This window comes from Ailuropoda melanoleuca, chromosome 2, assembly GCF_002007445.2.
Source record: "Ailuropoda melanoleuca isolate Jingjing chromosome 2, ASM200744v2, whole genome shotgun sequence".
NCBI lineage: Eukaryota > Metazoa > Chordata > Mammalia > Carnivora > Ursidae > Ailuropoda > Ailuropoda melanoleuca.
This window is the reverse complement of record NC_048219.1, coordinates 75587271-75601339: the sequence shown is the minus strand read 5'-3', so window position 1 is coordinate 75601339 and position 14069 is coordinate 75587271. Positions and strand designations below refer to the sequence as shown.

Sequence of the window (14069 nt, the reverse complement as noted above, 5' to 3'; positions counted from 1 at the left end):
GAGCTTCCTTAGGCAACATTTGTTTTCAGGTTTGTCTTCCCAGCACCTTGCCCAGTGCTAGTGAGTCCTTACTGAATGAGTGTAAACACGGAAGTGCCTGAGCTGGAGTGTGAGGCCCAGCCTGCCTGAATCTCAGGTCCATTAAGGTGAAGGGAGAGATGTGTATTTCGAGCAGAAGCAGCAGTGTGTGGACAGAAATGCAGGCACAGGAGAGCATCGATCACTAAGGAAATTGAAGGTGGTTCATTTGGCTCCGGTGTAGTGGAGTGTGTTTCTGGGAAGAGAATGATGAAAGCAGGCTGGACGGGTAGGCAGAAGCCAAGTGTAATAGGAGCCTTGATTTTATCCTGAAGAGGGTGAGGGGCCTATTGAAGCATCTTCAGTAGAGAAGCAAAATGAGTATATTTACATTTAAGAAAGATGAACCTGGAAAAAATGGAGACTATTTTAGAGGAGAGTGAGGCCAGACTGGAGGCAGGGAGACTATTTAAGGAAATATTTCTATCATCCAGGTAAGAAATGATGAGCACCAGGAGAAGGTGGTGGCTGGACAAACTGGAGAAGAAGGAAATGAACTGAAAAATATTTTGGAATTAGAATCAATGGGATTCACTGAGTGGTTATGGAAGTGAGAAAGAAAGAGGAATCAAGGATGATACTCTGGGTCCTAATTTGGGCAACTGCGTACATGGAGAATACAATAAGAGGAATAGATTTTGGGGTACAGTGATGGGTTCCGTTTTGGACATGCTGAGTTTGAGGCATCACTGCCACACGAATAGGTAGCTGTTCAGTGGGACTTTGATCTCTGATGGAGAGGGGGTTTCTGAGTTGAAGTCATTGGAATGGATCACTGAGGAAGACGTGTAGAATGGAAGAATTCCAGGAATGTGCCCAGTGGGGAGAAGAAGAAGCCCCTTGGAGAGGAGACTGAGAAGCAGTAGCCAGAGGGACAGAGGGAATGCAGAGACTGAGGGCCTAGACGTGAGAGGATGAAAAAGGATTTATCAATCCAGAGACAGGAGAGGTTGGTATAAGTGTCCAGAGAAGTGAAGAGATGTGAAACCATTCTGAAATGAGTGAACGTAAACTAGGGGTGACAGAAATTGAACAGTGTAGACACATTTTTGGGGACTTACTTGAATGAAGGGAAGGAGAAAAAAATGAGGAGAGTGATAGATAAGAAAGATGGTGGGCAGTGATAGATAAGAAAGATGGTGGGCATTGCTGAAGGAAGCATGTCGACACAAGGAAGAGTATAGAAGGGAGAGGCTGGTGAACCCAGCAGGCGCTCACAGGAAGTATGTGTGCAGTGGAAGGGCTGGGGAGGCATGGATGCCATCCGGAGGCCCTGGGAAGGATTGGCTTTGGTGGCATGGAGGACTCTTCTTATGTCACTTTGGGAAGAAAGAAGATGTATGTGGCCGTGGATAATTCAGTGGAGGGTGGGCAGGAATATTCTTGCTTGGTGGCCTCTGTTCTTCCTTGAGTTCCCAAGAAAAGGACATTTCCCGAGAGTGAAGGAGGAAGTGGTATTGGAAGCTGGAAGAGAATAGAAATATTGAAGTAGGTATTATAACAAATGGAAGAGAAAAGGATAGACAAAAGAATTTCAGGGTAACCTCCTGCTTCTCTCTGTTGATTTATCCACTTCTCCTTCGGGTCGGTGGTTAATTACCTCTGTAGACTCACTTCACCTTTCTAAAACAAGGAATCTGGTTTGCCTGGTTTATGACCAGTCTGTGTTTGCGCAGAGCCTTTCTTTCTAAGTTGTAGGAAGAGAATGGTAATAGTAATAACATTTACTGAATATTCTCCATGGGCTCAGCACTATGCTGTATTATATTTATTTTCTTATTTAATCCTTTCAGCAACCTTGTGAGAATAGGTACCGTTATCGCAGATGAGGAAACACATTCACGAACTTGCTGAGGGCCACACGTTCCTGGGGTTCCAGCCCAGGTCTCACGACTCCACAGCCGTGATATTAACATCCTGGTCTGTGGATATTTTTATTGCATTGGGGTCAGATTTTACCCTTGGCCCGATCGGCTGTGTTGGTTCCTTAGTACTGGTGGGCCACGTGGGCTCTGGGGTTGACGTGGTAGTGTAATTATATGTGTTATTTTATGTGTTACCTATAGAAATGTCTTTCTCAGTTCTGTTAATATTTGTTCCTTATTTTATTTATACTGGTGAAAATAAACTCATCTTAAAAGAAGAAAAACTAGGGTTGCCTAGGTGGCTCAGTCAGTTAAGTGTCTGCCTTCGGCTCAGGTCATGGTTTCAGGGTCCTGGGATCGAGCCCCGCATCAGGCTCCCTGCTCAGTGGGGAGCCTCCTTCTCTCTCTGCCTGCTGCTCCCCTTGCTTGTGCTCTCTCTCCTTTTCTCTCTCTCTCTCGATCTCTGTCAAATAAAAAAATAAAATCTTTTTAAAAAAACTATGAGGAAAACATCCAAAAATTGTGAATACTTTATCAACCCTCTATTTTCTGGGAAAGAATGCTATTACTGTGTTTTCACAGAAGAGTAACTGGGTCCCATCTGTGGAACATCTGTGTTCTGTGGAAATCTAACTTGAAAAGCACTGTCTAGTAAACTGAATGTTTTAGCATCTGAGCTTTGCTTCTTTTCTAGGTATTGTTAATGCCATGTATGCATTTGGAAAAACATCATCATATTATCAATTAATTGATTACTGGGAATTGATTTGTATTTTGGTATTTACTTAGCTCGGGCTGCCATAACAAAATACCGTATTAGTTGTTTAAACAACAGACATTGCTCTCTCACAGTCCTGGAGCTGGGGGATCCAAGACCAAGGCGCTGGCCAATTTGGTTTCTGGTGAGGGCTCTCTTCCTCACTTATACATGGCTACCCGCTTGCTCTGTGCTCATATGGCCTTTCTTTAGATGTGAATAGGAAGAGAAAGAGGTGAAGGGAGTGGAGAAGAGAGAACTCTCTAGTGTCTCTTTCAAGGACACTAATCCTTTCGAGCCCCCGCCCCCATGACCTCATCTAATCCTGCTTATCTCCTAGAGGCACCATCTCCAAATATCATCACAGGGGTACAGCTTCAACCTAAGAATTTGTTGGGAGGGGGGACATGACTCAGTCTGTAACAGGTATTAATATACATTTTTTTAAATGTATTTATACAGTACAAGAAGATGCTTACTGAGGAAGGACAGAAAGTAGGAACCTTTGAGAGATTTATCTCTGGTTCCCTGGCCGGAGCAACTGCGCAGACTATTATCTATCCCATGGAGGTAAGCTCCATCGGGAAGCCTGACTGTGTGGGTGGTGTCCGTTTCATTATCGATAGCTGGGTAACAGGTTATCCCCAGATTAGCAGTTTAACACAGGTATTTATTATCTCGTGGTCTGTGGCTCAGGAGTCCGGGAGTCGCTTAGTGGGGTGCCCCTGGCTCAGGGTTCCTCTGAGCCTCGAGTCAAGGTGTGGGTCAGACCTGCAGCCACTGCCAGGTTCAACTGGGGAGCAGGTCTGCTTCCAGGCTCGCTCACACGTTTGCTGCTGGGCCTCCCTGGCTGTTAGAGCTGGAGCTGTCAGTTCCTTATCTCAGGGGCCTCTCCATTGGCTGTCTGAGTACCCCCGCAACATGATAGCTGTTTTCCCCAAGTCGGTGGTATGGAAGAGACAGATAATTGTTAGCCAGCACTCAAGATGGAAGCTGCAATCTTCTGTCATTTCTGCTGTATTCTGTTGGCCACACAGACCACCCGTGGGAGAGCATGGGAGGGGACCACACACGGTGTGAACACCAGGCAGCAGGGTTAGTTGGGGGCCTTCTTGGAGGCTGGCTGCCACAATGTTGAAAGAATTATAACACCCATTCCTCTCCGAAGAGGTTCTGTACCATAAATTTTATAGTAGATTTGATCAGGTGATGGTAGTGCTCACTACACATCCCACCATTGGAGCATGCGATTGGTGGACCATGTGCCTGGGGAGTTCTTTGGACAGCCCTTGAGCTAAGAATGGTTTTATACATTTAAAAAAGTTGGTTAAAGAGATTAGAAAAATATGCAACAGACCTGAGATTTTAGGCCTGCAAAGACTGAACTATTTACCATGTCACCTTTGCAGGAAAAGTTTGCTAACTCTTGCTTAGAGTGAAAATGATATTATAGATGAGGTTATCTTTATTGATATGACAAAGGGTTTTTCAACAACTCATAAGATCTAAGCAAAATACACTCTTAATCTTCACCTTTATGGTATGCATATTAATATAGCTTTCCTTACAAGTATTTTAATATGGTTGTTCATATTATTCCTCACACGCCTCAAAAAATATCCTAACCAAATACATGGTCTTCCACTTATATCCTCCATCTCAGTTAATAGCATCACCTTCCTGCCTCCCTGCTGCCCCCCTCCTGTGTTCCAAGCTAGAAACACTGGGGTCGTCCCATACGCTACCGTTTCCCTCACCCTCCATATCTAATTGGTCACCAGTCAGTTTTAAGACATCTGTGAATTATTTTCTTTTCTCCGCCCTCATTCAGATCCTCTTTACAATAAATAGGTCTTCTTGGCTCTGGTGTTAGCCCTTCAGTAGACGTTATATGTGAGAGATAACACATCAACAAATTGAGAGAAAATATGTGCTAGCTAGTTATTCTCTGTAAAATTACTTCGTTGAACTCCATGATGACAGAATTAATATAAATGATAATATTCTGTGATATTCTTTTATAACTAGGTTATGAAAACCAGGCTGGCTGTAGGCAAAACTGGACAGTATTCTGGAATATTTGATTGTGCCAAGAAGATTTTGAAACATGAAGGCGTGGGAGCTTTTTACAAAGGCTATGTTCCCAACTTATTAGGCATCATACCTTATGCAGGTATAGATCTTGCTGTGTACGAGGTAAGTCTGTAGCAATCTTTTGAATCTGAAAATGTAGTTAAGTAGTTCTTATTGTTAGAATTTGACTTTATATAAAGAAGCACATATATACTAGGAAATAGTTTGTGACTAAAAGTAGATTCAGGGGTGCGTTATTTGATCACTTTTTTTCAAGTACCTTGAATATGAGACCCCATATGCCTGTAGTCACCTTTGTATCAGATTTTCCCTGTGTATTATTTATTTATTTATTTTAAAGATTTTATTTATTTATTCAACAGAGATAGAGACAGCCAGCGAGAGAGGGAACACAAGCAGGGGGAGTGGGAGAGGAAGAAGCAGGCTCATAGCGGAGGAGGCTGACGTGGGGCTCGATCCCATAACGCTGGGATCACGCCCTGAGCCGAAGGCAGAAGCTTAACCGCTGTGCCACCCAGGCGCCCCTCCCTGTGCATTATTTTAATTAATGAAGAGCGCGAACTCACGTTATAGACTATAATCATTATAGAATTATAATGTAATATATAATCGTTCAGCTTAGAAGATGGTACTAGGGGTTGTTTTGAGGGAAGAGGAAGTAAGCAAAAGGCATATTTTCTTTGATTTGTTAAAATGTGCTGTCATAAAGCCGAGAGACTGATGTGGATGGTACAGATTCATCCCTGGCACTGAAAAGACAGCTTAGACCACAAATCTTGGATCAACTGTTCCATTTAAACCATTTAATAACTTCCGAATCTGACAAACAGTCTCGGTTTTTGCCTTGAAAACACTGAAGTTCTGGGCGGGGAGAGAGATAAGCCAGCGGGCTAACGCCCTGAGCGGGGAGTTGTGCTGCGATGGGAGTAAGCCTGTAGCAGAGGGGGGAGGTGGAGTGGGGAATGCAGGTTTTCTTAGAAGACATACCTTTTTTTCTAAACAGCTTTCTTAGGATATAATTTACACACTGTACATTTCATTCATTTAAAGTGTACAATTCAGTGGCCTTTGGAATTTAATTTAAAAATTGTAGTAAAATGTATGTAACATAATATTTGCTATTTTAACCATTTTAAGGGTACAGTTCAACACTAGATAGCTTCTGCTTCTGTGTTTTTTTTTCCTAATAATGACCATCCTGATAGATGTGAGGCAATGTTGCATTATGCTTTTTTTTTGCCTTTCTCTGATAATATGTGAGGTTGAGCATCTTTTCATAAGCTTTTTGTCCATTTGTATATCTTTTTTGGAGAAATGTCAAAATTTTTTGCCAATTTATTTTGCTGAAGTATAGTTGAGACACAATGTTACATTAGTTTCAGGTGTACAAGATAGTGATTCAACAACTCGATATGTTATTGTAAGCTCACCACAGTGTAGCTCCCATCTGTCACCATACAGTGCGATTACAGTGCCGTCGACTATATTCCTTATGCTGTACCTTTCATGCCCGTGACTTATTCCCTCCATGACTGCAAGCCTGTACCTCCCACTCCCCTTCACCCATTTTGCCCATCCGCTCCCTCCTCCACCCCTCTGACAACTATCAGTTTGTTCTCTGTATTTAAGAGTTTCTGCTTTTTTTTTTTGGTTTTTTTGTTCATTTGTTTTATTTTTTAGATTCCACATATAAATGAAATCATGCACGTGTCTTTCTCTGTCAGACTTATTTCACTTAATACCCTCATAATATTCTCTAGGGCCATTCATGTTGTTGCAAATGGCAAGATCTTATTTTTTTATGGCTGAGTAATATTCCATTGTGTGTGTGTATGTGTGTGCGTGTGTGCACACACACTCCTTATCTTCCTTATCCATTCATCTGTCCATGGACATTTAGGTTGCTTCCATGTCTTAGCTATTGTAAATAATGCTGCAGTAAACATAGGGCTATGAATTAGTGTTTTCATTTTCTTTGGGTAAGCACCCAGCAGAATTACTGGATTGTATGGTAGTTCCACTTGTAATTTTTTGAGAAACCTCTGCCCTGTTTTCCACAGTGGCTGCACCAGTTTGCATTTCCACCAATAGTGCATTAGGGTTCCTTTTGTGCCACATTCTTGCCAACACTTGCTGTTTTTTTCTTTTCTCGTGTGTGTGTGCGTGCGCGCACGAGCTGTGGGGGTAGGGGTAGGGGCAGAGGGAGAGGGAGAGAGAAAATCTTAACCAGGTTCCATGCCCAGCATGGAGCCTGATGTAGGGCTCGATCTCACAACCCTGAGATCATGACCTGAGCCAAATCAAGAGTCAGATGCTTAACTGACTGGGCTACCCAGGCACCCCTATTTCATGTCTTTTTGATTCTAGTCATACTAACAGGTGGAAGGTGATATCTCATTGTGGTTTGTGTTTCCCTGATGATTAGTGATATAGAGCATCTTTTCACATATCTGTTGCCTTTGCCCATTTTTAATTGTTTTTTTTTAATTGTTGTTAAGTTATCAAAGTTCTTTTTATATTTTGGGTATTAACTCCTTATCAGATGTGTAGTTTGCAAATATATTCTCCCATTCCATAGATTGCCTTTTCACCCTGCTGATTGTTTCCTTTGCTGCACTGAAGTTTTTAAGTTGGTGAAGTTTCTTTTATCTATTTTTTCTTTTGTTGCCTAGGCTTTTGATGTCCCAAGAAATCATTGCCGAATTCCGTGCCCTGAAGCTTTTATCCTGTGTTTTCTCTTAGAAGTTTTAAAGTATATTAGGTCTTCTGTTTAGGTCTTTAATCCATTTTGAGTTAATTTTTGTACGTCGTGTAAGGTAGAGGTCCAGCTTTATCCTTTCGCACGTGGATATTCAATTTTCCCCACACCATTTGTTACAGAGACTGTTCTTTCTCCAGTGTGTAGTCTTGGCATCCTTGTTGATCATTTGGCCATAGATTCGAGAGTTTATTTATGGACTCTGTTTTGTCCCATCAATCTGTGTATCTGTCTTTAAGGCAGTACTGCGCTGTCTGCTTACTGTTGCTTTGTAGTATCCACTGAAACCAGGGAGTATGAGGCCTCCAGCTGTATTCTTCTTCTCTAAGATTATTTAAGCTCAGTGGGGTCCCTTGAGATTCCATATGAATTTTAGGGTGATTTTCTCTTTTTTTTCAAAAGTTGCCATGGGGATCTGAGCAGAGATTGCATTGAATCCGTAGATTGCTTTAGGTGGTATATTATTCTGCTTGCGCTACCATAACAATAACTTTCCCCACGTTAGCATAGAGTCTTATACTTAAAATATTATATATTTAAAAAGTAGATAAGCATATGTATTTTATACAGTTACTCTCAATCATTGCCTTCTAATGGAAATACAAGTATGTAGGATCATAGGGGGAAAGGCACAGCCTGGGGATCACTTCACTGATTGTGCACCCTTGTTAAACAAAAAATTCCACTGAGACTCATTTTCCTCATTTCTAAAATTGGAAGAATAGCTCCACCTCAGGGAAAGGACTAGATGAAATAACATATGTGTAAAGTACAACATTAGGTGATGCAATCAGTAGAATTATATTGGTTTTATTAATATTCCCTGTAGAAAATGTCCTTGAGATACTGTATTTGGAGTGCTGTTGATCTTCACCTTTGTTGAGAAGAAAATGAGCAACCAGTGCAAACGTCATGTGGTCACGTGTTCTGAATCCTCACTGGCTCTCCCCACCCGCCCCCACTCCCTGCAGAGCTGCTCCCTCCCACAGTGGCTGCTGCTCCTGGGATTGTACCACTTGATCTTGCAGAAATGTGGCCTGTCTCTCATAAGGACACAAGTGGCTAAGAAAATGTTCCTGCTGAGTAAAAGCAGTTGTCGAGTTAGTTGTTCACTGTCTTTCTTCTTTTCTATTTCTCTGGCAGCTCTTGAAGTCCCATTGGCTTGATAATTATGCCAAAGACTCAGTGAACCCTGGAGTCGTGGTGTTGCTGGGATGTGGTGCCTTATCCAGCACCTGTGGCCAGCTGGCCAGCTACCCCTTGGCCTTGGTGAGAACACGCATGCAGGCTCAAGGTGGGTTTTGTTTTGTTTAAAGATTATTTATTTGTTTTAGAGAGAGCACACATGCGGGGGTGGGAGGAGATGGAGAGGGAGAGAGAAACCCAAGCAGACTCCACACTGAGCAGGGAGCCTAACGTGGGGCTCGATCTCATGACCCTAAGATCATGACCTGAGCCGAAACCAAGAGTTGGACACTTAACCGACTGAGCCACCCAGGTGCCTCTTCATGTAATTTTAATACCACAGATACATTGCACTGTCTGTATATCTGTGCTTTATGTATAGACAGAGTGAGATTTTTTTTTTTCCCATGTTGAGAATGCATGTTTTAAGAGTAAGCTTTAGTATCTAGATGGATTTGGGTTTCGATTCTTGCCCCAAACCACTTTGGACTTTCATTTTCTCATCTGTAAATGGGAATGAAAACTGTGCAGCGTTGTAAGAATTAGCAGCAATATATGTGAAGCACCTGGCTTTTGGCAAATTCTTGGGATGTGGTGGCTGGATTTGTTTATTATTGGACCCTACAAATTTTGGACTGTGATCCTCCTCATTGTGACACTGTCCTCTCCCTTGGCTTTTGTTTGTTTGTTTTAGAGAGGGAGAGAGAGAATCCTAAGCAGACTCCACGCCCAGTGGGGAGCCCAACCCGGGGCTTGATTTCACAGCCCTCAGATCATGACCTGAGGCGATATCAAGAGTAGGACGCTTAACAGGCTGAGCCACCCAGGCACCCCTCCCTTCGCTTTGATTACACTGTGTCCTCCTGGATTTTCTGCCAGCTCATTGATTATTCTCTTAAGATTTGCTGGCTTTTATTGCTATTTAAAGTATGTAGCCTATGCCTTTCTTTTCTTTTTGGCTCTTTTGCTGACCGGTCTCACTCATCCACTGTCATTTTTTAAATAGTGCGCCCTGGGTATCTACAGCTCTATTTCCAGTCTGTCCTCCAAGGACCAACCACCTCCCCCACCCCCAACCAAGCCGTCACTCATTAATTAACGAATACTTCCAGAGCTCCAATGGTCAGGTGCTGGCAACTCTGCCAGATGCCAGGGTTAGAGCAGTCCCCACGTCACATGTGGTTCCTGCCATTGTTGAGTGGAGAAGACACACCGTCATCAAGTAAACAACCTCGTTAAACCACCTCCTCCTTGTTAGGGGAGCACAGAGCAAGGAACTCTACCCTTACTTGGGAGCCCCAGGACATTGTCATTCAAGCTCAACCCGGAAAGATGGGTGGAAGTTAGCCGGGCAAAATCGGTGGGGTGGAAAATAAAGAGCATTCTAGTCTGAGGAAAAGTGTATGTGAAGGCACTGATGCAAGAGAAATGGGGACTGTTTGAGGCACTGAAAGATCATGTGGCTGGAGAGAAAAATGCAAAGTAGTAACTAAATATTTCATAGGTATTCTCTCATTTAACCATCACAGCCATCTTTGGGATTGATACTAATATCATCTGCATTTTACAGCTGAGTAACTGGGGCAAAAAGAGATTAAGTAACTTCCTTAAGGTTATACATTTGGTAAGTGTGGAGCTAGACTTCAAACCCAGGCCGTCTGATCGAAAACATCACCTGGCAAGGCCTCCCCTCCCGTCTGCCAACTCCATTTCAGCTCTCCCATGGCCCATAGAGCTGTTGTCTTTAAAGTCACGGTCTGATCATTGTACGCCTGTTCAGAAATCTTTGTGACTCTCCGGTGTCTTCAGAATAAACTCTAAAGTTCTTAGTGGGAATTTCAAAGCTGGTAGTAATGTGGCCCCACTTTATTTCTTCGCCTCCCATCCATTTCCCCACCGCTGCCTTGGCCGCCTCGCGCCACTGAGTCCCCTCCGTGTAATAACCACATGGGCAGCAGCATTGTCCCCTAGCACATGCATGTTCCCGCCCCCATCTTTGTTGTGACAGCAAAACGGACTCTCCCTCCCTCCCTTACTTGCCTCTTGAGGTCATTTGCGCAGCCCAGGGACCCTACGTTTTCCCCAGTTTCCCAAAGTGTTCCCCCTGCTCCCCTTAATTCCCAGGATTGAGCTACTCTCTTTTCAGTGCGTGGTTAATGGGGAGGCGTGGTGGTGGCAACGTGGGGCGGCAGAAAGCACAAGAACTTTGGAGTCAGAAAGATCATCTGCTCTCAGCTCTCCGCCTTACTGGCTAAGTGTGCCAGGCCAAGTTTGTGCATCTTTCTAAGCCTCTAATTCCTCATTTATAAAATGGGTATAATACTTACCTTGCAGGATTGGTGGATAAAGTAATTAACCAGTAGCTAACACATAGTAATCACTCAGCATAACTGTTGTTATCACTGTTATTATAATTATGGAGCTCACTCTAAGGTACCGTGCAAGGGGAATTACGTAAAGGGGTACTTTCCTGGGCCCCTTGCAATAAATATTATCCCTTCATCATATTCTCGAATGTCAGTCGGAATCGTAGTTGTATATGGTAGTAATAACAAGACATGCTTGAATATTAAATTAGCCTGGTTTCTTTTCTTTTCTAGCCATGATAGAAGGAAACAAACAGATGAACATGGTTGGCCTCTTTCGACGGATAATTTCTAAAGAAGGAATCCCAGGACTTTACAGAGGCATCACCCCAAACTTCATGAAGGTGCTCCCCGCGGTGGGCATCAGTTATGTGGTTTATGAAAATATGAAGGAAACTTTAGGAGTATCCCAGAAATGTTGAATTTTTTTGCTTTAGCATGATTATTGAAATTTTCAACAATCTCTGGAGTGACTTTTTCTCCTAGAATTACTAGTCTATAGCAAAAGAAGTCCTATATTTCTCACAAAAAAAGGAAGAGCATATCAATGATTACTTCAAACATTTGGGCTCAATTTTATATATACAGAAATGTCAAAAATCATAGTTTTGATAAGCTCATACAATTTTGAAAAGGCCACAAAAATTGTATTTTTTTCTTTTCTTATTAGTACCTTTCTACACATCTCTGCCCTGAATCCTAAATCTGGAAAATGTATTGCTTGAATTAAATGTGTTTTGCGTGGTAATTATAAATCATTAATCTTTATTTTGGTTGGTTCAAGTTTATGCCAGTTCCTTAATACTTAAATGTCTTTTTCTACAAAACAAAATGATCAGAAAAACTTGAAACTTGAGTTGTTTTATGTATTTTGAATGTCTTTGTAGACTTCTTAAAATTTCCTTTGTAGAGCCATTAATAGAAAATCATTGCATGAAAACATATCTTATAGCAGCCAAGTGAGTACAGGGCTTCTATCCTTATCTTTCTTGAAGCTGAATGAGGATGAACTTAAGTGGCAGAATTCCAGGGCATGTGAATACTCTAGTCCATTTATATTTCTGTATAAGGAGGAGTGATGAAATAATATTTATTTCAGTGGGCCCTTTTCCATTTTCCTTGCACTGTTACTTGGTTCCTGGAATGGCACACTGGTTGTCAGTATATTACTGTTCAATTATCAACACAAGGCAACTTATTTGAAAGCTTCTGTTTAGTCTGTCATCACTTTGAAAAGCACCAGGAAACAGAACCCTCTTACTTGTATCAGCTTCTTCAGAGTGTCTCTCTTGTCTTTGTCCCTCGTTTCCTACTTGAATCAGATTCTGTTTTCATCAGGAAAGCTTCTAGGGAGCGTTCTTGGTCATCTGACATTTCCTAATTACACGATCGTGGGTGAGTGACATTTCCATTTCCCCCACACTGTTGACTTTGTTAGAACCTACAGTTCTCCATGTGGACAGCACAAACCTAGGAAATTAGTGTGTTTTAATAGTAGTAGCTATTATATTATGTATTAGGTACCTATGTTTAAATGAAAGGCCCAGGTTATAAATATACATTCATATGCTCCCTTGCCCCAAGCTTTAGGAACATGTTATGATATAGAAGATTTATAATATTGATAGCATATTTTTCATTTTACTAAACATTTTTGTAGTCAGCCATCTTGTTTTGATTTGTGTGGTTAGGACTTAGTTATTAGTCGAAGTTGTCCTGTAGCTTTTTAATTTAGTTCCTAAACTCACGTTTGATTTCTAGTGATTTCTGTTATAAATTGCCAACATTTTAGTGACAATCCAGTGATGTACTAGGCACTTACTTTATTTGAACCTACCTCTTATATTTTCTGAACCAAAGAGAAATGTTGGAGTTGTGTTTGTGAAACATATTCTGCAATACAGTTTTTAATACATTAGTTATGCCTGATAAATGTCTTGGTATGTTTATAACACCTGTGATAAACCCAGGACTCTATTTTTTCTTCAGGGTTGTTTATACTTTCGAGTAATCCGGAAATGACAATATTAAGGTACATGATTAGCTTTTTCTTTTTTTTACTCGTAAGAATTATGGGGTGAATGACCAGAGTTTCAAGCTACTGAAAAACAGTCATTGTTCATTATGAATTTAAATTGTTTGCTATTTAACATTGTAAGGTATGAATGTGATTTATCCATGCATCTTGTATCTTTTGAAAAAATCATCCTGTGTCTTCCGAAAAGAGCCCAGAGTTGAAGATGTTTATTTCTAGTATTACTGCATATGTACTTTCCATTTATATTAAAAAGCTATATATTTATTTTAAAAATGACTTGTTTCCTCATTTAAAAAAAAATAGGCCACAAAAAAAAAAAAAAAAAGCCGTATCACAAGCTTCTATCCCTGGCAACAGTTCGAATAATCCTTTTCACATTTGACTCCATATAGTCTTTCCAAATATTTTGGCTTTTCCTGAACAGACACAGCAGTTGTCTCTGTCATACATTTTGGCATAAGATGATGTTTTTCCTGATGTCCCAATTCCACGTTTACTAGTTAGGGTCACACCCCCGGGGGTTCACAGTGTCAGGGAGAATTCAAAATCATGGGCTTTCTTGACACAACTTGGTGGAGTATCAGTTTGTCTGGAAGCTGCGGGAAGCAAAGCCAAGGAAGTTTACTGGTAAGTGATTGAACCTTTTTTTTTTTTTTTTTTACAATGCAGATTACAATTCAGTACAAAGTCTGATTTAAAAAAAATAAAAATAATGAAAATAAGACTGCAAAGAAATTTCTGTGTTCTGACTCCAATGCCAGCCAGACTCCAGGAAAAAACATAGCATCAGCCCTCCTCTGTCTGCTGTCCGAACTCTTTGTTAGAAAAACGCTGCTGGATTTATTTCTCAGTCTTGTAACCACACCAAGAGAATAGTCTTCACGCAAACAGGGATCGTATATTATGCTGTTTTGTTCTTTGCGCCGTG

The 14069-nt window shown here is 41.4% G+C and overlaps 1 protein-coding gene across 2 annotated transcripts in view; it reads left to right on the top strand.

The window, feature by feature from the left end:
• LOC100470051 (calcium-binding mitochondrial carrier protein SCaMC-1) overlaps nucleotides 1-11858 on the top strand; it is a 49340-nt gene extending 37482 nt beyond the window's left edge. For both annotated transcript variants that reach the window (XM_011237265.3, XM_034654002.1), the window contains 4 exons: nucleotides 3163-3270; nucleotides 4729-4896; nucleotides 8696-8846; nucleotides 11338-11858. In XM_011237265.3, coding sequence (XP_011235567.2) covers nucleotides 3163-3270; nucleotides 4729-4896; nucleotides 8696-8846; nucleotides 11338-11525 — 615 coding nt within the window. In that variant the 3' untranslated portion in view covers nucleotides 11526-11858. The remainder of the gene's footprint in view (nucleotides 1-3162; nucleotides 3271-4728; nucleotides 4897-8695; nucleotides 8847-11337) is intronic.
• The last annotated feature ends 2211 nt before the right edge of the window (nucleotides 11859-14069 follow it).